The 22,289-nt window shown below is 37.4% G+C and overlaps 1 protein-coding gene across 5 annotated transcripts in view; it reads left to right on the top strand.

The window, feature by feature from the left end:
• Positions 1-1,195: 1,195 nt before the first annotated feature.
• SLC15A2 (solute carrier family 15 member 2) overlaps positions 1,196-22,289 on the top strand; it is a 29,470-nt gene continuing 8,376 nt past the window's right edge. For 2 of the 5 annotated variants that reach the window (XM_081138725.1, XM_081138724.1), the window contains exons 1-13: positions 1,196-1,366; positions 3,201-3,288; positions 3,887-4,028; positions 9,281-9,373; positions 10,492-10,591; positions 12,713-12,803; positions 13,077-13,154; positions 18,566-18,648; positions 19,420-19,506; positions 19,662-19,751; positions 19,843-19,887; positions 20,945-20,977; positions 21,698-21,786. In XM_081138725.1, the coding sequence (XP_080994851.1) occupies positions 1,262-1,366; positions 3,201-3,288; positions 3,887-4,028; positions 9,281-9,373; positions 10,492-10,591; positions 12,713-12,803; positions 13,077-13,154; positions 18,566-18,648; positions 19,420-19,506; positions 19,662-19,751; positions 19,843-19,887; positions 20,945-20,977; positions 21,698-21,786 (1,124 nt within the window). In that variant the 5' untranslated portion in view covers positions 1,196-1,261. The remainder of the gene's footprint in view (positions 1,367-3,200; positions 3,289-3,886; positions 4,029-9,280; positions 9,374-10,491; positions 10,592-12,712; positions 12,804-13,076; positions 13,155-18,565; positions 18,649-19,419; positions 19,507-19,661; positions 19,752-19,842; positions 19,888-20,944; positions 20,978-21,697; positions 21,787-22,289) is intronic. The other 3 variants (XM_081138728.1, XM_081138726.1, XM_081138727.1) reach the window with 3 other exon arrangements.

The raw sequence follows: 22,289 nt of genomic DNA, 5'->3' as shown, positions 1-22,289 counted from the left end.
GTCATAGATTTGCTCTCATAGTCTCAGATAAAATAATTAATTCTCTTGTTTCCTGACCTCCTTGTTGGTTTCCTAATTTTTTCTTATAGCTGTCTTTTCCTTTTCCCTTTAACTGACAACTAGAAGGGCAGCCTATTCTTTTGTTCCTCTTTTACCTTTTTAAATTAGCAAAAATAATAATGTATAAAATTCATCTATCATCATGCTTGTTCTTGTTCCTCCTCTGATAAAGACTAAATATATTATGGAGTAAAAAAATATAAGGAAAATAATATTTGTAATAGTACCTAGAAAATAACTGGTTCATAATTTTAGCTCAAATTTTTATTTATCAATGAAATGATGAATTCATCCTGAAGTGATGAAAACACAGGGAATGAATTTAGCAAACTAGAAGAATGACTCCCAGATGTACATCACCACACTCCTCTCTCATTTTCTCTAGCCCCAATCCTTTAATTGCTTGTAGCATATTTTTCTATTTGAAATTTATCATGTTGAAAACCAAAAATCAACATCTTTTCTGTCTCTCCAAATTCAATTTTGTGTTGACTTTCCCTCCAGTGAATTTCAAATTACTAATACGAATCTTTATCTGTCATGGTGAAATTCCAGTTCTGCCACCTACTGGCCACATGACTTTGGACAAATTACTTAACCTCTCGTACATTTGTTCCTATAAAATGAGCATAGTAATAAGAATTAGAATAGATAGATAGGTAATATATACAGGGTAGGGCAAAAGTAGGTTTACAGTGAGTACACAAAACACGGTTTATTTTTGTATTAGTATTTATTTATTACTGTAAACCTACTTTTGCCCAACCCTGTATATAATTATATGTACATTAACCTTGCCCATAATAGGTGTTCGGTAAATGGCAGCTATTGTTATCCTGAAATCAATGTTTAAATCTATGCTTGAAGGATAGTGTTCTTAACTATTTTGCATTCTTTTGCAATTCTCCAGCATTGTCTTTCCCATCTTACGATGTGTTGTTCACACTTCTCCATGCTTTAATTTTTACATAATTATTCTTTTGCACTAGGCTCTGAGACCCAACACTTTCTTTTTCCTATAGATTTGTGCTTTGGTCTGGATCAGGCAGTTGCTGAAGCCAACACCTACAGGGTTAAACCTAGTTGCTGAAGCCACCCCCTTTACCCCTCCCAGTCAGTCCCCCTTTCCACAGTAGGCTGGCAGCTGTCCCAAGTGCTTACCGCAGCCAAATGCTTGAAGAGAGAAAGTAAGGAGCCAGCTATGAATCCCTTCCAGAAAAATGAGTCCAAGGAAACTTTTTTTTCACCTGTCTCTACTGAAGAGGTACCACCTCGACCTCCCAGCCTTCCAAAGAAGCCACCTCCGGTGAGTCCCCAGATTCATTTCTGCCTCTAACAGGAACAGATGTGCTCTTTTGGTTCTCTTCTTTGGCCTCTTGGAGCTTCAGACTGAGCTATATTAGGGTATTAAAAACTATTCTTTCTTGGATTTAGAATTAACATGAAAACCAAATCTAAACAGAGGTTTCCTTTACTTAGGAGAGGAAGCAGCAGGAAGAGATAGTTAAAGCTCTTCATTTGAGATACAGGACTTTGCTGTGTTTCATTGTATCTATATTATGAATTTCTCTGGCGCAAAGGAAAGAAATAGCAATTGGAAAGTCCAGGGAAACTTGGCAAGCACTCCTGTATGGAGAACTGTGTGTGATTGTTCTTTCTTTACCAATATAAAAACGCAGCCCTTAGTTCTCTCTGTGTTCAGAGTCTTAGGCTGGACACCAAGAGAAGTTTTAGAATAAATTGTCTCTTTCTATGTGTTCCAGTTTACAGTGGGAGACAGGATAGAGAAACAAAGAAGCAATAATATTTTGCATTATACACTTGTTAAAACACTTCCAAATTCATTATTTCATTCAATCCTCACATCAAAATCCTGCAGTGAAGAGTTTATAGTAATAATAGCCAATATATCCTGAGTTCTTAATATGAGCTAAGAGGTAGTAGTATTCTCATTTCTTTGGAATAACAGAACTAAAGCATAAATACAAGTGTAGTGACATGGCCAGGGTCAGTATGTTAACCCAGCCAGTGACAATGTTACATAGCTAGTGAAAGTGTGTTAACAAAACTTCAGATTGCAGAATTCTCCAGCTGTGAGCTGGGAAGGTAAAAAGCCAGTTTATTGTGTCTTTCAAGCAAGTTATTATCATACATTAACATATATTAACATTTAGGAGGGTTGTTTTTATCAATCCATATGAGTAAAAGAATAAAAATAAAAATTATTTCTTTATCTATTTATTTAGTTAGTTATACCTCTTCTGGCCCCAAACAGTCTAAGACTGCTTACAAAGATGCATAAATTTCTTTTGAAATAAGAAGCAGTATAAATCTCATAAGATATGATTCTCCCAAAGACAAATATCTCTATCTCCCCCTCACATTTGTTGGGCTATCATAATAGATAGGGATTTGAAAGACAAGATGACATTCCTTATATACTGACAGTGCATGAAATAACATAGTCCTTTTGATGTCCAGTAGGATTTCAAAAAATGTTATCAAATCTCTTTTATAGGATGGACATTTAATTTTAAAGGATTTAAGAACTCTGCCCAAGATCAAGGTGATCAATCAGCTTCCCTTTAGGAATCAATGATGGGCCCTGAGCCTGGCTCCAGCAGCCTCTGAATGAGAAGCCATCATATTGCCAGATCTCCTCCCAGTGTGGTGAACAGGGCAGGTGGGGACAAGGGAGGTTAGTTTGCACAGTGAAGCTAGGCAGGTTACTGACACCTAAATGTAACTGCTTGGACATCAAGTGCTCCATAGGTTACCTCTTCGTTCTGTTCGTAGAAATAAGTAATGACTATTCTGCTCAGAGCCCCAGGCTTTTCCATTAGTAGTGGTTGGAAGATAAGAAGATCTTGTATCTAGGATCAGAGAATGTCCCAGCAGTTCTATGTTAGATGAATGAGGAACAAGTCATATTCATAATAGTTTCTGTCTCTCCTAAATCAGCAGTGCAAGCACTTTTAGTAGATAATAGCTATTTCTTGAAGAGTAGGCATCATTGCTTCACATTACCTATCATGGTGACTTAAAATAAATGAATTTTTCTGCTGTGGAACAGTCTAGAGGTTTAAATATAGGGGTTGGGGAGAAGCTCATGCTTGAACCCTTGTCTTTCTGCTTCATAGAAAATCTGTGGCTCCAACTATCCACTGAGCATTGTCTTCATTGTGGTGAATGAATTCTGTGAGCGCTTTTCCTATTATGGAATGAAAGGTAATTTTGTGTCCCAAAGTCTTACTTTTCTCCTCTCATCCTCACCCCATGTTTGTAATGTCTGGTCTTCTTGTATGCATTTATTTCCCTATCCACTCTTTCTGTCTTCATCCAAATTGGTCCTTTCCTTTGGCCAGGACTTCAAATAAATTCCTCATGGGATTTCACCTAGTAACAGATACAGGCCAAGAACAGAAAGGCCTAATAGAAACCAGAACACAGTCTGTGAGAATATAAATGGAATACGCTCACCATCGGAGTTCCATTCTCTGTTTCTGTTCTTTAGTTTTATGAATGTATTGTTGCTGAAAAGGAGAACGGAAGGGATATTAGAAGCACTATGTTATCTTTATGATGAGTCTAAATGATGTGAACATAGACTGAAGGGAGGAGTATTGCATTTGTACACTAAGAGCCACCCCATTCACAACTCCCACAGGCCCTGCTTCTATTGCCTGGCGATCACTCCTCAGCCACTTCACTGATAGGAGTGTCGAAGATTAAGATCACCTTCAAAGACCAGAGATCAAATGTACTTCTCTTCCATAAGTCATTTTAATGCATCTATCTTATTTTGCCTCCCCTTTTTTTACCCTAGCTGTGCTGACCATGTATTTCCTGTATTTCCTGCACTGGAATGAAGACACCTCCACATCTATATATCATGCCTTCAGCAGCCTCTGTTATTTCACTCCCATCCTGGGAGCAGCCATTGCTGACTCATGGTTGGGAAAATTCAAGTAAGGAAGATGAACGATCACATCCCCAGAAGCTTCACAGATTAACTGTACAAAGGTTACCACTTAGAGCCTCTTTTCCCAAGCAAGAACACACCGTGTCATCCATCACAAATTGAATCTCTCTAAGACAGACACATAGAAAGGCGTTTTCTCTGCATTGTCAGTTTTCCCAATATTTTTACATCCTTTCAATCAGGAGTTGTTGTTTTTCTCTTCTTAAATTTATTTTTAATCTTCAATCCTGTAGTTTAGGACCAATTCTTGTTCTGATCTCAGGGGAAATAAAGATTGCTACCCACCAGAAAATTTATAATTTTAGAGACCTCAGTGTAGTTATTTGATACATTCACCATCTCTTCTCCATATTGAATCATCTCAGTTCTTTTAGTATCTTATGAGTCCCTCTTTTCAGTTCTTTTGCCAACTCTTTTCTCTAACCTCTTTCTGTAGTTTCCTTCTTAAGAATATAAATATTTTCATGAGTTAGACTAATGTTCTGTTCAGTTCAGTATCTTTTAAGTCCCTGAAAATAGCACCAAGAGACATTTGTAGGCTAGGGATAGAGCTTAGATATCCATCACCCAGTTATTTTCAATGGACTTGTCACCCATGGATTTATCTGAATTAGCATTTCTCAAAGTACATTCTGTTGAAAATCAATTGTATAGGATAATAATGAGCATTATGTAGGAAGATAAAGATCTCATGGTGAAATAAGTTTGGAAAATGCTAGGCTGAACACAGATTAAAATGTTTCGTTACTGCACGACTTCTTATAGCCTTTTACATGCTAATATGCACTGGGAAATCTTGAAGAGGTTATGGCACATAGTGTTTCCCAAACTTGTTTGACCATAGGATATTTTTTCAGGGTATCTTGTGGGCCTAGTGTATCAATGAATCCTCTTTAGTAAACACTGGTTTATAACTCACTCGGCCTCTATATATTCACTCTTCTAAAGTGTTTAATCAGCATCTTAGACATAGCTACAACCTATATATAAAGTACTAAACACATTTTTGACTCGAGAGGGGGATGGTGCATAGGTGACTGAGATCCGTGTTTGCTCCTTTCAGTTGCCAAGTCCATCCAAATAGGGGGTTGGCACTATGTGCAGAATAAAAAGTATAAGCCATAGTCTCTATTCAGTTATAGAATAAAAGACTCACATACATAACTAGTACTTTTATTGATTTTTTAAAAATGACTTCCTTTAGCCCGTCCTGGCGTGGCTCAGCGGTTGAGTGTCGACCTAGGATCTAGGCGATAGGGGTTCAATTCCCAGTCAGGGCACATGTCCGGGTTGCAGGCTCGATCATTGATTCTCTCATCATTGATGTTTCTGTCTCTCTCTCTCCCTCTCCTTTCCTCTCTCTGAGATCAATAAAAATATATTTTAAAAAAAAATGACTTCCTTTAAAATTGAAGAATAGTTCTGGGATTTGGTGAACATAGCTTCCTGTCTATTTCAGAGGAAATACAACAATGTCCACTTATGCCCTCAATCTTGATCCTTTTTGAGGTATTCTTTATTTTTAAAAATTATTTTTACTGAGGTATAATTTATATAAAGTACAAAAATCTGAAAGTCTTAAGTGTACAGCTTGATGAATTTTCACATGCGTATCACCATTACCTAGCTTATTTTCCATAGGGTTTCTGTACTCTCAATATACCTCTCTCTTGCCTTCAAATTTCCCCCTAGAGGCAGTCTTTTCCTCTACCTAGAAGCAGGTGCAAATCTCTGAGAACTCTAAACAAACAAAACTATTGTTAACCTTCCTTTCAAACTGTCTTATTTGTCTTATTACCATTCTCTCCAAAATTTAAAAAGAATCATCTATATTTGTTGCCTTCCTTTCTCTTCATCATCATTCTTTAGGGCAAAGTAATATAATATAATGCAATAGAATCCAATTCAGTTCCATTTAATCTGATAGAATTTAATTCAACAAATATTTATCAAACATCTATTAGTGCAAAGAAGTGCGGGGGATAAAGAGATAAATAAGACACAAATACCTGCTTCACATTGTTCACGTTCAACTACCTTTAATGCAGAGCAGCAGACTGTGGTGAGTACAATAAAACACAGCATAAATCATCTCTTTATCCTATTGAAATTCCTCTCTCTAAGATCATTGGTAGTGATCTCTTTGTTAACAAACTCCAGTGGTCTTTTCTAGATTCTGATTCACTAGGACCTTGTTTTAACGTTTCAGCCTGTTTATCATTCCTAGATTCTTGAAACTCCCTGGGCTTCTCTAACACTTCAATATCTGATTTTCTTCCTCATACTCTTTTGGATTCTTCCCTATTTGGCTTCTCTTTTGCTTTTTGTTTACTTCACTCTTTCCTGACTGTAGGCAGTTCCCCAGGGTATATCTGTTACTCTCTTTTCTTTCCCCAGATTCTCTCTTAGCAAATCCTGTGGTGTCAATATTACCTATATGCAAACAGCTCCTCCAACTCTGTAATCTTAACCTCTCTCTCATGTTCAGCATGCATTATAACTGCATATTGCCATTCACTTCCTGGATGTTCCACCTTATCCTCACTTCCCAAACCTATACACCCACATTCAATCAGTTACCAAATTCTACCAATTCTATTTCTATAATATTTCTCACGTTTATCTCTCTTGAACAGTGAATCTCGCTGCCATTAATTGCCACTACTCGAGTTTTGGTCTTCATTACCTCTAAATTGGGCTATGGAGCTGGACATCTAAAGATGTTATCACTGCCTCCCATATCCTTTTTTAACAACTGAGCCCACACACTACTGACAAATTAATCTTCCTAAAAGAAATCTCTGTTCACATTACTACTCTGCTCAAAATTTTCTGCTGACTAACCCATTGTCTACTAATCTCATCCCAACTGACCTTTCTGCTCTAATTGTCATACTTCCTTTCAAGACTGTGTACTAGAGAAAACTTGAATACTATTGATATTAGCCTAACAACAGTCAATACATATATTTTCTATGTCTGTTTGCACTGTTTCTGCTTCACTGTACCTCCTTCTATCCCATCTTCCCTTGTCCAAATCCTTTAGGGCTCAGTTCAAATGCCACGTATGTTGTGGCTTATTCTTTGCGCCTCACCTTTCACTACTAGTCAGAAGTAATCTAATCTTTTCTGAACTTTTTTCTTACCTTCATATGACATTTAGCAACTCTATCTTGTAATTATTTGTGTATAAACCTGATATTTTCTTCTAAACAAAGAATAAAGTCTCATTTGTATTTTTATCCACAGCACCTAGAAGAGTGCCTAATAAATGTTTCAATTAATAAATTTATTCACCCTCAAATACTCAATTGTAGGCATGGGCAGGCATGAAGATGACTTTTGTCCCTAGTGTTGGTTTTTTTATACCCTATGAACCATGCCTATGAGTCTGGACTTGACCTTGGCAATCACTTATAACCACTCTCTTAAATGTCAAATATGCTTTTGGATGTCCTTTCTACACTTCTCCATTCTCTTTCTCCTAATGGGTCTATAGCATTTTCTTCCTGCTCTTTTTTTCCCTCTCCTTTTTTTCTTAATTGTGTGGTCAGAAATTACTCTCTTCACACTAGGTTTCTTCCTTTGCCACCACCGCACATACTCCTCAGTTCCTAAGCTCTAATTAAAATTAGTTTGGGTGGTGAAATAAAATTTAAAAGTTCTTCCTCTTTCCTTTTCTTTTTCCACATTAGCTTGTTCATGATAAAACTGAAGGAACACGGGACTATGAGTTAGAAAGTAGAACTTCTAGACCTAACCCCAATACTAATTAAAATGTCACTTTAGGAATATCCTTTGATCTCTCTGGATTTCATTTTCCTCATTTGCAAATGGAAGCTAGGTCAAGTCTATCTAAAACAGTTCTGTGTTACATAGTTGGAATTACAATGACTCTAATAATCTCATTTCAAATGTGGAATTTCCAAGTCTCTCTTGACTTCTTTCTCCTTCTGTTACTTTCCTGCCATTAGCTTCCTCTTATATTCTTCATATCCTAGACGAATTCCCTGAGTCTTTCACCTAGGAACTTGCCCATTTTCATTCTAAACCACTTACACTTCTCTCATTCATTTAGTCCAATAATTTGATATTGCTCTGATCTCCCTACTCAGACTCTATTACTCCAGCTCAGACTTCTTTTGATTTTTCTCTCTGATGATCTAACATAGATCATCTCTTTTGGGTTTATGATAGCTGGCCTTTTTTCAGTCCTTTTCATTCCCATTCTATTTATTCTTTTTATTCCAACAAGAAGAACTTTTCTCTAGAAGACCCTATAAAATGTTTTGTGAAACCCTGCCCCTTCCTTCTGATATTAATTAGCCCTTCTGATATTAGTCACCCAATTTTTTATCCCCTAATTGCCATTATAAACCTTCTAAAGTCCCTTCTCTGGAGAAACAACCTAGGAAGATCAGACATTTAGAATGAGAAATCTACATCCTAAATTTCTGGTATCTTCAGCCTCTCTCTGATGCCTTCATTCCATTCTTTATATTCCACATTAGCATGTAATATTTTAAAATCACAGATGTAAATTATATCATTTCCAAGGTTCCTTCTAGTACTAACATTTTACTTATATATGTAGATTGCTAGTGTGGTGATGATATACATAAAGAGGTATTGTATATATGGCTGTATGCCTTATTTCAGCGCTTATATTCCTACATATATTCTTACTGGAATTCTAGGCTGAACCTGAGAGCGTTTTTACCTCTCTATATATCTTAACGGTTTGATTTAGAGAAAGTTTATATTAGCCATTCCTTTTTCCTGTTTAATTGGAGTTCTTCCCTGTCAATTTCTAGAGCCAAAGACATTCCTTGAGAAAAACATCTCAAAGTATCCTCTTTTTCTGGTTCTACTTGAAAACAGCCTCACCTGCTACAAATTTATTCTGGGCTCGACATATCTGTACCAGGGCAGGAATGCTCTGTGTATGCGTAGAGTGGGGGGAGCGGGAAGAGAGGTCAGGTATGAAAAAGGAGCTTGAAGGGAATGTCCATTACCTCTAACACTCAGAGCAAAGAGTTCCTCTCTATTTTTCTAGTCTGTTTACTTCATTTACCATTATTATTTCTATTTGCATTTCTCAGGTAGGGTTTTCCTCCTCCACCCCTTGTTCTTTTCATTTCATTTACCCTGGCACCGAGATTAGTATGTACTCTGAGTCTGTATTACACAAGTCTCTGAATTCTGTTTGTAGACTGACTAATTTAACTCTCTCTACAGGACAATTATGTATCTATCCTTGGTGTATGTGCTTGGCCATGTGATCAAGTCCTTGGGTGCCTTACCAATACTGGGGGGACACATGGTACACACGTGAGTAAAATCATGGAGTAAACTGAATCATTTTTCTTCCATTAGACAGGTAAATGTCTTATGCATTTATTACGGATTATTTTCTATTTACTTATCAAAGATGGCCCTTTATTTTACAACCAACTATTGTTTTATTACTAAATTGGTTAAGAAAAAGTTACTTAGCAATTGAACTCTTTCCTTTTTCTGAACTCATTTGTTTTTATTAAACATTTGGGGATTTTAGAATGCCTAGTTAATATCTTCTTCATAAAAACTCATCATATGTTTGAAGACAATCATAAAAACTTATGTCTTCCATATTCCCTTACCTATTTACCCGTCCATGCATCTGCACTTTGCCAGGGTTAAAAAAAAAAAAAAAAAGTCTGTTACATTTCCTTATAATTCATTATAGAAGTCATATTCAAAGCTTAGATATTTCCATTTATGTGTAGTTGCATATATTCCAGTTGCCCCATCCATTTTTACTAAAGCTATTGATGTTTATGGGGCAAGAAGCATTTGGTAGCTTCTGAAGTCTGTTGGTTCCATCAGTAAAGAGAATTACAGTTTTCAAGAGCCAAGTCATATGTATTCATGTTTATAATTTGCCTATACAAGTATTTATCCAGTGAGTTAAGAACTTTGTTTGAAATTTAATCAATATTAGATATCTCCTTATTGTTGTTCTGTAAAAAACCAGTGACACTTCTACTAATTATGATGAATTTTAATATTGTGTTTTGTAGTTAGTAATGGTATGTGGAACAAGGGTTCATAAGTCCTTTCTATTGAAATGTCTCTTTGACTAAGACAAGATTGAGAGCCAGAGCTTTAATTTTGAAGTTGCTTCAGTATCTGCTTCTATCTGTTGTACACAAGGGGTAAATGGAAATGTCAGGGACAGAATCCTCCCATGCAATAAATACTTTCTGGCAGAGACTCAAGGGTCATAAAGCTCTTAAATGCCCCCAAGTCTTTCCTAGCAGTAAAGGCAGATGGAAAGTGCCCATGGGTTAGAAATGTAAAGGGGATCTTTGTCCTTATATACTTATTTTCCTCCTATAGCTCTATATTCAATGTCTACAGTTGTGTTTAACATCAATATGGTTAGTGTCCTCACCTCTCCATTTCAGAGTCCTGTCGTTGGTCGGCCTGAGTCTAATAGCTTTGGGGACAGGAGGTATCAAACCCTGCGTGGCAGCTTTTGGTGGAGACCAGTTTGAAAAAACAGATGTAAGAGTCCTATTCATCTTGTATTTTCAAGAATGCAGAGCAGACATTAAAAGAGCTACCTGGCAGGTAGCCATTTGCCAAAATTGGTGAGATGATATCTGAGGAGTTATGTTCCATTCTGAGCACGGGTCATTAATAGAGAGAGAAACTGAAACATGTTCAAAGGAAAGTGACCAGAGTAGGGTGGTAAATGGACTAAAAGACACTTCTTATGAAGAAAGGTTGAGGGAAATGCAGATGTTTAGCCTGGATAAGATAAGAATTAAAAAGAATATTATAGCTCTCTGTAGATTTTGTACAGATGTCAGTAATCAAGCCTGAAATCAATGGGTGAAAGTTACAGGAAACGAGCTTTTTGCTTGATGGAAGGAAAAACTTCAAATAGTCAGAGTTTGAAGTAGTGAGTTTACTCTCACTTGAAGTAGTTAAGAAGAAATGTGGTTGGCGCTTTGCGAATGGGAGGGGATGGGTAGTATAGAGATGATTTAGGCATCTCTTGCTTTGAGATTCTATGAAAGGGCAAATGACCGAACAGAATGAGCTTCTATAGATGAACTTGTCTAGATCAGTGATTTTCAACCTCTGTGCCACAATAATTTTAAAAACATGCAATACCTATTTAGTCAGGACCACTGACCTCTTTTCCCCTAGATTGTCAAACAAAAAGATGACAACAGCCAACACAATAGCTGTCCAGTGTGAATGAATCAAAATTATACCTTTTTTCCTTTTGGGCAGATAAGCAAAAAATATATTTTATGGTGTGCTGCAGAATTTTAGTAATTAGTTTATGGGTCATGAGATGAAAAGGTTGAAAATCACTGGTGTATATGATCATTCTCTCTTTCCCCAAATACTTTATACTGTCAATGAGGGGAAAACAGTATAAATAAGCAAAAGCGAGCCTGTATGAGGAAGTAGTGAGAAGTAGGAAAGGGAAATAGTCTATTCTTAGATCAGCCAAAATTTCTGGCTTCCTCTCTTTTGCTCTCACTTTTCCTATTGGTCTGTCTTCATGTATCTATTCCTCTTCTATAGCTATTTATCATGCTTCTAGCTTTTCTCTCTCTGTTCTCTCTTCTGTGTCTTGTCTTCCTGTGATCATAACTCAAATGGTCTCTTACCCTGCAGAGTAAGGGTAATTATTTTAGTAAATCATTTTATATTCTTTTATCTCGTGGTGGGGGTCCAGAGATCATAACTGCTTGCTGAATTTGGAGAAATAACAAAACTTTGGCAAGTAGGATTCTATGCACAATGAACTCTACAAATATATGGGTAAAATAAGGTTTAAATGGAGAGCAGATGAGGAAGTGAAATACACTGTAAAACAGAAAATGGGAAGGACAGAGTGTTCTGTGTCAGGATAAGATCTGGGGTGCCAAAATGAATCACAGCAGTAAACAATGAATAAAGCATTAGCAACTTTATTTGAAAGTTGCTTCACTTGGTAACTGTTCCACAAAGATATTTAATAATAGGACAAATCCACCTCCAAGTTTTCATCAGCCACTTCTAAGCCCATGGACTTTCTTTTATACTCTTTGGCAGACTTCCCATGAGTACTAGATGAATTACCCTGCTTAATCAGCAATTTACTCTACTGTTCTATGTTCTAATCCTATTCCTACCACACACTCCACAAAATCTTTTCTTTAACTCAATCAATCATTCACTTAATTTGATCAATAAATATCTATTTAGTCTGTAGTATATTCAAGTGCTATGGAAGGTAGTAGGGGTTACAGAAATGAGTAACACATGATTTCTGTCCTAAAGGAACACACAACCTTCTGAAAGAAACAGGCATTTAGTGCAAAGAAATTAATATTATAACAGGTATGTATAGAACACAGTAGTGGCACAGTGTAGAGGATGATCATTTTTGGTCAGATAAAGGAGTAAAAGAATGTTAAAGAGGCTTGAACTGGGGTTTGAAAGATGGGTAAATGTTTGCATAGGGTGAGCCAGGTATGGTTTAAAATATCTAATACAATATTCAGATACTATGGAGGCAGTATCCGACTCTGTCTCTGTGTATGTACTTCCAGCTGAATCGAACATAGGGTAAAGTGCAGGTAAGAGGTATATTGAACTGATGATGTTTCCTGTTTGTTTCAGGAAGAAGAACGAACTAGATACTTCTCAGTCTTCTACCTCTCCATCAATGCAGGGAGCTTGATTTCTACATTTGTCACACCCATGCTGAGAGGTTAGAATCTTTTATGAAGGGCCCTATATAAAGCTTTACTGCAGCCAGCCAAAAATCTGTCCAAGACTTCCTGCCCACTCCTCTTCTTTTATAAAGGGCTTCAAAACCTGAGAGAATTTCTTCCAGTCTTGATTTGTCTGGCCTCAAAGAAGGACTATGGATTAGGTGTTGGGAGGAAAGAAGACGTCTCTGTCTACAACCTGACAAACCTGAGCGTGCCTAACAGAATATCAAAGACTCAAGATTCAGGGTTACTTTGTTTCTTTTCTTTAGGAGATGTGCAGTGTTTTGGGGAAGACTGCTATGCATTGGCTTTTGGAGTTCCAGGACTGCTTATGCTGACAGCTCTTGGTAAGTCTAGCGGGGCAGAGCAAACTAGTAACTGATGCCTGCTAATGTAAAGCATCATGTAAGCACTTTACACAAATTATTTTATTCATTCATCACACTAACTCTTTTAGGTAGGTGTTATTGTAGGGGTTGTCCCTAAACATTGGAGATAAATTCACTGAATTCAAAAACTTTTTTTTAAAAAAGTACTCAAGGTTATACAACTAATAAGAAGACTCCTGGAGAGCTTTAAAAAAGACTGAGCCCTAGGCTTGATCTAGGACCAATTAAATCAGTTTCTCTGTGGAATAGAACTGAGCATCTATAATTTTTTGAATATCTAGGTGATTCTAGTCAAAGTTGAGATCCACTGCTCTACACTGCAATATGTGAGGAAGCAAGGACAATAAACCTTTCTCTCAAACTAGCTTAATTTTTTAAATTTTTTTTTGTTAATCCTCACCTGAGGATATTGTTTCTGTTGATTTTTTTTTTTTTTTTTTTTAGAAAAAGTGGAAGGGAGAGGGAGAGAGAGAGGAAGGGAGGGAGAGAGAAATCAATCGATGTGAGAGAGAAACATCGATTGGTTGCCTCCCACATGTGCTGTGCCCTGACTGGGGCCAAGGATCGAACCTGCAGCCCAGATATGTGCCCTTGACAGGAATCAAACCTGCCCTCCTTCGGTGCACAGGCTGACGCTCTAACCACTGAGCCACACAGGCCAGGGCTCAAACTAACTTCTTTCATCTGATAGTTATTCATCTGGTAATTCTAAGACATTTTTTAATTCTTTGGGCCTTATAAAGTTGCTTCTAGGTTTAGCTGTGTCTGCCCTGCTCTGCAGTGTTCCCAAGGAGTTTGCTCTTGAGCAAAGAGAGTAAGACGAGTTAGATAAGTAGATGGGGACTCATGCAGCTAAGATCAAGTGGCATTCTCTTTACCACAGAGAAGCAAGTAGTGGAAGAGGAAGGGGCTGTGTGAGTTGCTGAGTTTATGCAACCTAACTGGAAACTTGGACACGATTGTTTCTAATCATTGACCTGGAAACCTGTTCTCACTCTGAGCCTTTGGGTAACACCCCACTGGAATATGTCCAGTGCAAACACATAAAGAACTCAATAGAGGAAAAAGAGCCCAGAGACTCAATGTTCAGTGTGATTATTTCCTACCAGGGGTAGCTAATAGTAATACTCAGATTCCAATTCCAATTCCAAGGAGATGTATGTGTTATTTAGGAGCGCTGTGATAATACTTTCCCTGCTTCTTTCTCCCTTTGAAGCCAAATATTTTCCCAAATAGTTTCCTTGTTTTCCAGTGATTAGAACTATGTCTCTTTCTCTGGATCATTGTACAATAATAATATTTGCATATTAGAGTAATCATGAGACCAAAAGAGATGCTGCAAGTGAAATTTTTTATAAATTATAAAATGCTAAACAAGTGTTAGCTGTCATTAGTCAGCTCTTTCACTTTTCTTTATACTAATAACTAACTCAATCCTCTGGCCTTTCACTGTAATTAAATTAATTCACTCATTTAAAAAAATTCATTCATTAAACAAATATTTAATGCATCTATTTTGTGTCAGATTCTGTGCTAGATATTGGGGTCACATTGGTGCATGAGACAACTACAGTTCATGCTTTCAAAAAACTTATATAGTCCAGCAGGAAGAGGGAGACAGACAAGTAGACAGGAATTTATAATACAGTATTTGTTTATACTGTATGTGTCCCAACTAGGGAAGTATATAGAAAGCTATAGGAACATGTAAGAGGGATGTCTGACTAAGACTTTGAGGGTCAAAAAAAGTTTGCCTAAACAAATGATATCTAAGGGGAGAACTAAAGAATTAACAGCAATTAATCAAAGAAGAGATTGGAAGTGGAATGGAAATAGGACATGGTATCTGTGAGACAAGGAAGTGAGAGATAGTGTGACATATTCAAAGGCTTAAAAGATTTCAGGTTGCCTGGAGCATAACAGAGAAAAATAAAGAAGAGAAAGAAACAGAAACCAGATAATGAAAGGCCTTTTAAGTAATTAAAGAATTAGAACTTTATCAGGACAGTGGAGAGCTACGAAAAGATTTTGAACAAAGGAATAACTTAGATTTTTATTTTTCATTGGTGTTTCTGACTATAATGTGGGAAAAGGGTGGGTTAAGGGTGAGTAAAGAATACTATTTATCTTGATTACTGAAGTTTTGGAACTTCATTAAGTTTGGTGATCAAGGTGAGTACCTCACTTAGCTCATCTTGTCCCAATCCTAGTAGAATTGATAAAACTTGATATGATTAGATATGTGAAGTGAGGGAGAGGGTAAGTCAAAGTTGACTTAGGATTCTAACTTTGAGCAGCTGGATAGATAATGGGGTTATTAACTGAGGTAATGAGGGAGACCAGGTTTGGGGCAATACCAATATATTTAGTTTTGAACATGTTACATTTTAGATATCTTGGAACATATAATTGGAGTTATCAAGCAGCAGTTATTTGGAAGTACAGGCTTAGAGCTCAAATAAATGTTTGGGTCATAGATAAATATCTGGAGCTATTAGTATCAGGATAGGGATTAAGCCATGAAAATAGTGGAAATAACTAAGAGACAGCAAGAATAAGGTAAAAAGAGGGCTAGGATAAAACCCTGAGGAGCACCAGCATTTAAAGAATAGGCAAAGAGGAAAAGCCCACAAATAAGACTAAAAAGGAATGGCCAAAGTGGCAGTAGTGCTATGCTGGAAACCAAGGAGATTTCAAGAAGAAAGGAAATCATTCCCTGACAAATGTCACTGAGTGGGAGATTGAATTAAGTGTAAAAAATGTCCCTTAAATATAGCAACAAGAAGGTGATTGATTTGATGGTATCAATTATGGTAGATTGGTGGAGATTCAAGATTAATTGGAAAAGACTGGGAACTGAGTAAGAGGGAAGGCAGGGGAAAGTATTCATAGCTGAAAGGTGACATAGAGCCAAGAGAGGATATGAAGCACTCTTGAATATTGTTGGGAAGACTCCATTAGAGAAAGAGGTTGAAGATGCAAGATGAAAACAGTATAATGTTTTTCCTATAAAAATGGTATAGGAAAGCACACGTGGCAAATTTACCTTTGTACAGGAGGAAGACCATCACCTTTACCTAACTGGAGGGAAGAGAAGATGGGCATGGATATAGGATTTAATAGGTTTGATGGCAGGAAGTTGAGAGTTTCCACTTTTGTGAAGCAAAAGGCAACATTATCCACTAGAGGGATATAATGAAAAGGGAGTTTTATAATAAATCTGGCATGATCAGTGATTGAAAGTAACCTCCCAGAGTTATCTGGTGATAAATTCCTAACTGGCCAGGTCATGGTGCGTACCATGCCCCAGGCATATAACTGCTTTAGTAAAAAGTTTATCTTTGCCTTCTACAAGCCTTGTCCATTGTTTTTGTGCATCTAGGTTAATACACTTTTGACATGACTCTTTTCCAGACCCCTCAAAGCTGTGACCACCCTCAAGGGAGCACATAATCTTGCTAACTCTCCTGTAACCCAATGCCCACCTTGCTTTCTCCAGCCTTTACGTAAGCTTCCTTACATCCTTTTAATTCCAAATGTATAAAAGAAACTGCATAACTGTCATTCTTCAGAGCATTTGAAATGTTGCTTCCTGGCATTCTCATCAGTTTGGCTCAAATAAATTTATAAAATTTGCTACAGGTTTGGACATTTCTTACATTGACAGGGAGGAGATAGTAGAAACTCAAGGCCCCTACTCATCTTCTTTAGAAGTAGCCTTGAAATGTAAATGTGACCTTTTTTAGCTGATTGCCTGGCCTTCCTTTTATCACTCTAATGTCACTATTGAGATCAGAATTTCCGAGATTACCAGCCTCTTTCTAGGATCATTCTTAGTTTCAGGAGCAATTTATTTCCTATCTAAAATCTTCCTCTTGTCTAGATACCTCTTTATTTGCCCACTTGTCTCCTAGGATTAGCATTCCTTTCCTGAACTGTTTTTTCTATCAACAATAAGAAGGCTGCTGTAGGTCAAGAGTGCTCTTTGGAGAAGCACTGGGTAAACTGAAGATGAATAAAGAAAAGGTGGTAGAGTGAACTTGACTGAGAGGAATGGAGAAATTAAAAAGCTAAGGTCAGTAAAAGAAAGGTGATTCAGGCATTCTCACGTGTAAGAAAATGCTACTGAGAAAGGCATCTTTGGTAAATGATCTGCTAGGGGGACATCTTTCTGGAGCAGAAAATCCCTGAAGGAGGAAAATATATCTAGGAGGGTTTCAAGATGAAGTCTTCCCATTGATTTTAGCTAAATTTAATATACTTGAATAAAAAACACTTATAATTATAAAAGTATTATCAGCTCATTGCTGATTATTTGGAAAGTAAAAAGGGAAGGTAAGAAAATAAAAGTTGCCTATATGATTAAAGAATAAAGATGTGGGTTAAGGGAAAAGAATAAGCTTAGGGAGAGAACTAGCACAGAACTGTTTGTAGGAACGATGAATAGTGGTTAGAGCATAGAACACCTGATGCAGAGCAATGAAACAAAGTGGGAAGCGGTAGGCTGAGGTGAGCTCCATTGTGGACAGAGGCCACGTCTTTCTTATCTTTATTCCTAGTAGTGTCTAGCACAGTGTATAATGCAAGGTGGATGAGATGCTTTCTGATGGGTAAGAGCATAGATTTTTGAATCAGACAGGCCTCAGGTCTAAAGTGCAGTTTCTGGCAATTTCTAGTTTTATAACCTTGTACCAGTTGCTTAATTTCTTTAATCTTCAATTTCTTTATGTGTAAAGTGGAGAGAGGAGTACATATTTTGCCAGGTTAAATCAGTTCATGTATGTAAAATGCTTAACACTTTACATATAATAATAAACCTTCAATAGATAGTAATAATAACGATCAGGAAAGTAATGAATCTGGGATGGTCTTTCACGCCAGGCATTTCGGTTTTATTAGGTAGGTCCTGAAAATAAAGTTTTAATTTGGCATCACACAAGAGAAAGAAGAGACGGGGGAATGAGAAACTAAGTATTGGCCATTTTAATAACCCAGACGTTGTGAGGTCCTAAATAAGAGTCAGAGCAATGGTAGTGGGAAAGAGGCAGCAGCTGAAGAAAGAGGGTCAATGAAGGTTGGTAATATATCACATGCAGAGATGGAGAAAGGAGTGAGAATTCAAAGATGACTTCCATTTCTGTTATTACAGGAAGGTCTCAACAGATAGCTCTTTTAACAATTGACTATTTTATTCTTTTTTTTACTCCCATAATTTTTATACCTCCAAAGTAAGGAAGTGTTAAGTGAGTTTCCTCCCTTTGTGAGATGCTCTGCCAGTTACTCCTACACTTCAGCAGTCTGTCCTTAGCATTGGCATACTGAATGTGCTAAATGAGAAGCTAAGAACCTTGTTTGTGTATCAACTGCAGTTGTGTTTGCAATGGGAAGCAAAATGTACAAAAAAACACCTCCGGAAGGGAACATAGCGATTCAAGTTGTCAAATGTATCTGGGTAAGTCCATGAATTGTTTACATGCCTTTTTCAATCAAAGACAAAGAGATGCTATGCTGAGCAAATAGGCCTTCAAACATGGGTATACATTTCTTTCAATAACCTCTATTCTACATCTGTGCCTTTTTGCAAATTGAGATTAATCAGTCTTCCTCTATGCCCCTACTTAATTAGTAAGTAAAAAAGAAAAATGTAATCATTTTTTTAATTGGCTAAAATCTTCTGAAACATAGTTATAAGTGTCCCTCAGTAGATAAATGGATAAAACAACTATGGTATATTTACACAATGAAATATGACTCAGCTGTAAAAAAAGAAGGAAATGTTACCCTTTGCCACAGCCTGGATGGGCATGGAGAACATTATGCTAAGTGACATAAGAAGTCAGAGCAGGCTGACAGCTGTTGGCAGGGGTGGGGAAGGGGTGGAGGGGAGAGTGAGATTGTGGAGGTATTGAGCAAAAAAGGAAAAAAAAAAAAGAGAACTCCTTGACACAGATGAGTGTGGTGACTGTGGGGTGGAGAGGAGTAGAGGTAGAAGACGGATTAAGGGGAATAAATTGTGATGGAAATTAAATTAAATTGAAAAATTTAAAGGCATAAGAATAAATCAAATTCTATCTAAAATACTCTGAAATTCATCTTCTAGTTAAATCAAAGTGTTGAAATAAGTCCCTTAAAGTACGTGTGTTGGAGGGAAGGGACAATGAATTGAAAAAGGGAAGAGCTGGTTTCTTTTTGTCTCTCCTCTGATGTCTGTGCTCTGCCCTAGTTTGCTATTTCTAACCGTTTCAAGAACCGTTCTGGGAACATTCCAAAGCGGCAGCACTGGCTGGACTGGGCAGCTGAGAAATACCCAGTAAGTTGGAACTTCAGAAATATCTTATGCTTCTGTAACATCTTTCCTAATGTCCAGATTCCCTCCTGCTGCATTTACCTCTTCTCTCGCTCTCCTCCAAGCATGAAAACCATATCTAGCAAGTTAGCCTCTTCCTTCTTTCCCATTTGTTGCAGAAGCAGCTCATTATGGATGTGAAGGCACTGACCAGGATACTATTCCTTTATATCCCATTGCCCATGTTCTGGGCTCTTTTGGAACAGCAGGTAAGAATGGTTCTTTTGAAAGCCACCCCTCTTCCAGCCACTTCCCTCTTACAGAAAAGGGATTTCTTCTAACTGCATCTGTCTGGCCTAGGGCTCACGATGGACCTTACAAGCCACCAGGATGAATAGGAATTTGGTGAGTTGAAGAGATTTTCCAGACAAGTCTGTTATTTTCTTTATAATCCATCTAAAGGAAAAATTAATTTCTTTGTGTTTTTGCCTGAAAACTGACTTAAGATCATAAGACAGGTGCCTTTAGCATGAAAGTACTGAGTAGGCAAAGTAAAGAAATCTAGTCTAAAAATAAAAACCAGAATCTTATCTTTAGCAATCAGGAACGTAAGGATGGGAAAGGTTTAAATGTGCACAAGGATGTATTGAGAAGCTAACAAATGAAGCCATAGAGACCTGGGATGGTGATTGTTTTCTTTAGCCTAAGCCTGCCCTGCACAGCAGAGACAGGTTTAATGCTGCTTGTATACAATTGGCCCCATCTCTTGGTAAAAGATCACAGCAGAGGACCTGGACATGGGGTATTCTATACATGGATATGGAAAGAATGGGAAAGTTGCAAGCATTATTTTCTCTTTTTCCAATCTCCATTCCTTGGCAAACCCACATAAAAGTTCCATCTCTGCTCTCAGTTATTCCACTTCCTAGATTATCGTCTCGTTTTTCTATCATCTCAATTGTGAAGAGGGTAGGGTGGAATGATGTCAGGGTCTTATTAGCCAGTCTGTTTGCAGCCTCCCAGATATAATTTTACCTTTTTCCTTCCTCTGGTTGTCCAGGATTTACCATGACTGCCCTTTTGACCCCCTGAACAACTTTGGCAACACTGTGTCAGTGGGAATCTTCACCCTAACTGTGATAGCTTGTCCTTCACATGAGTGCCACCTACGACTGCAGTTACTGAGATGAATAGAAACACACTGATTCTATTCTCTCTGAGGTTAAGGAAAGCATAGCACATAGAAAAGAATATTCTGCCTTAGGGCACCCGCCTTTAGCAAACATAGTCTGAAACCATTCCCAGTCAGTTCCCCCACATATCCTTACAAGCATGATAGTAGCCCTGAACCAAAGACTTCATGAATTTTAACTTGTTTATTGCCTGCTAATTACTAAGATTGTTGATGTAGGCTTTTCTTGTCTTTAACTGCCTCTAAATTTAATTTATTATAATGTTTCAGGGTTTTATTGTGCTTCAGCCTGACCAGATGCAGGTAGGACTCTTCTTTATAGTCATGGGAACTTATTTCTTTTCTTATCTATACCTCTACCTGTAGTATTAGGCTTTCCAATCATAAATTGATGTTATTTTTCCTTGTATGCTGAAGAGCGCTAAGCATAGGGATGAAAATATTCTCCTTAAGCCCCACACTTCTCTTTTATAAAATCTGTTAAGCAAGTAGCTCCTGCCCAACTCCAGGGAGAGTGAGTTTTGAGCTCACAGGAAAAGTATAAACATTGGACTTTTTTCCCATGGCAAGGTGGTATAATGGAAATATTGTCATAGAAAGCAGAAAGCTTTGTTGTGTGAGCAACAAAGTCAGAATTTCTGTTCATCGGTGACTCCCAGTTCTTTTTTTAACCCCTTGCTCAATAATCCCCAACTCTTCCTTCTCTTTGTTTCTTCTGGCCAGGACATTTTCCTTCAGGCTGTGGAAATGGAGATAAGTGAAAATGGGAACTCCCGATTGATTGACAGAAAAACAGGTTCAGAGTGAAACTGGTTCCTTGGGATATTTGGAAACTAAGGTGCTAGGAATGGGAAATAGAGTCTTGGGTTTAAAGGGACTAAGAGATGTGGAATCATTTTGTTCTTAATATGATGAAAGTATCTTTGGATATGAGAGAGAACATGCAAAAGCAAATGAGAGCCCCCGCTCACACTTATGGCAGGAAAACACTTGTAACTAATCTTTTTTACCATGGTATTTCAGGTACTAAATCCCCTTCTGGTGCTTATCTTCATCCCGTTGTTTGACCTTGTCATTTATCCTCTGGTCTCCAAGTGTGGAATTAACTTCTCGTAAGTGCTCCTTATGCCTGCGTTGCTTGAGACTGATTCAGTCTTTGCCCAGTTTGATGAAGATTCAATGTCAGTACTTTTCGACTTAGTGATGATTTTTTTTGTTTGTTTATAATTTTTCTGGTTCTGTTTACCTATGTTAGACTAAATGCCACTCATACCAGAGAATGGGAATTAGAACTAATTAATTCTTACTGTAGAGAGTCTAAGTCATTACCGTACAGTGTTGAATGGTCAGGTCTAAGTTTCATGGAAAGTCAAGAGTATGTGAGAATGGGCTCCTAAACCAACTGCTTGCTTCGTTCTTGAATATTTTCCTCTTCAAAGAAGTCTAAAGCCTTTGGTGACAGCTAATCCCTTTAAATCTCCTATTGCCCCTATGAAACAAGTACAGGGGCCTGGTAAGAGTGGGGATAGACTTGTACATATTTACTGCTTTTTCCCAGTAGAAATGTTATTCTTTGTAAAGTTTCACAGAGGAGTTTTTTAAGCCTCTTCTAATT

Source organism: Miniopterus schreibersii (genome assembly GCF_964146895.1).
Source record: "Miniopterus schreibersii genome assembly, chromosome: 5".
Classification (NCBI taxonomy): domain Eukaryota; kingdom Metazoa; phylum Chordata; class Mammalia; order Chiroptera; family Miniopteridae; genus Miniopterus; species Miniopterus schreibersii.
Note: the sequence above shows the minus strand (reverse complement) of the source record. Positions and strands in the feature narration are given on the sequence as shown.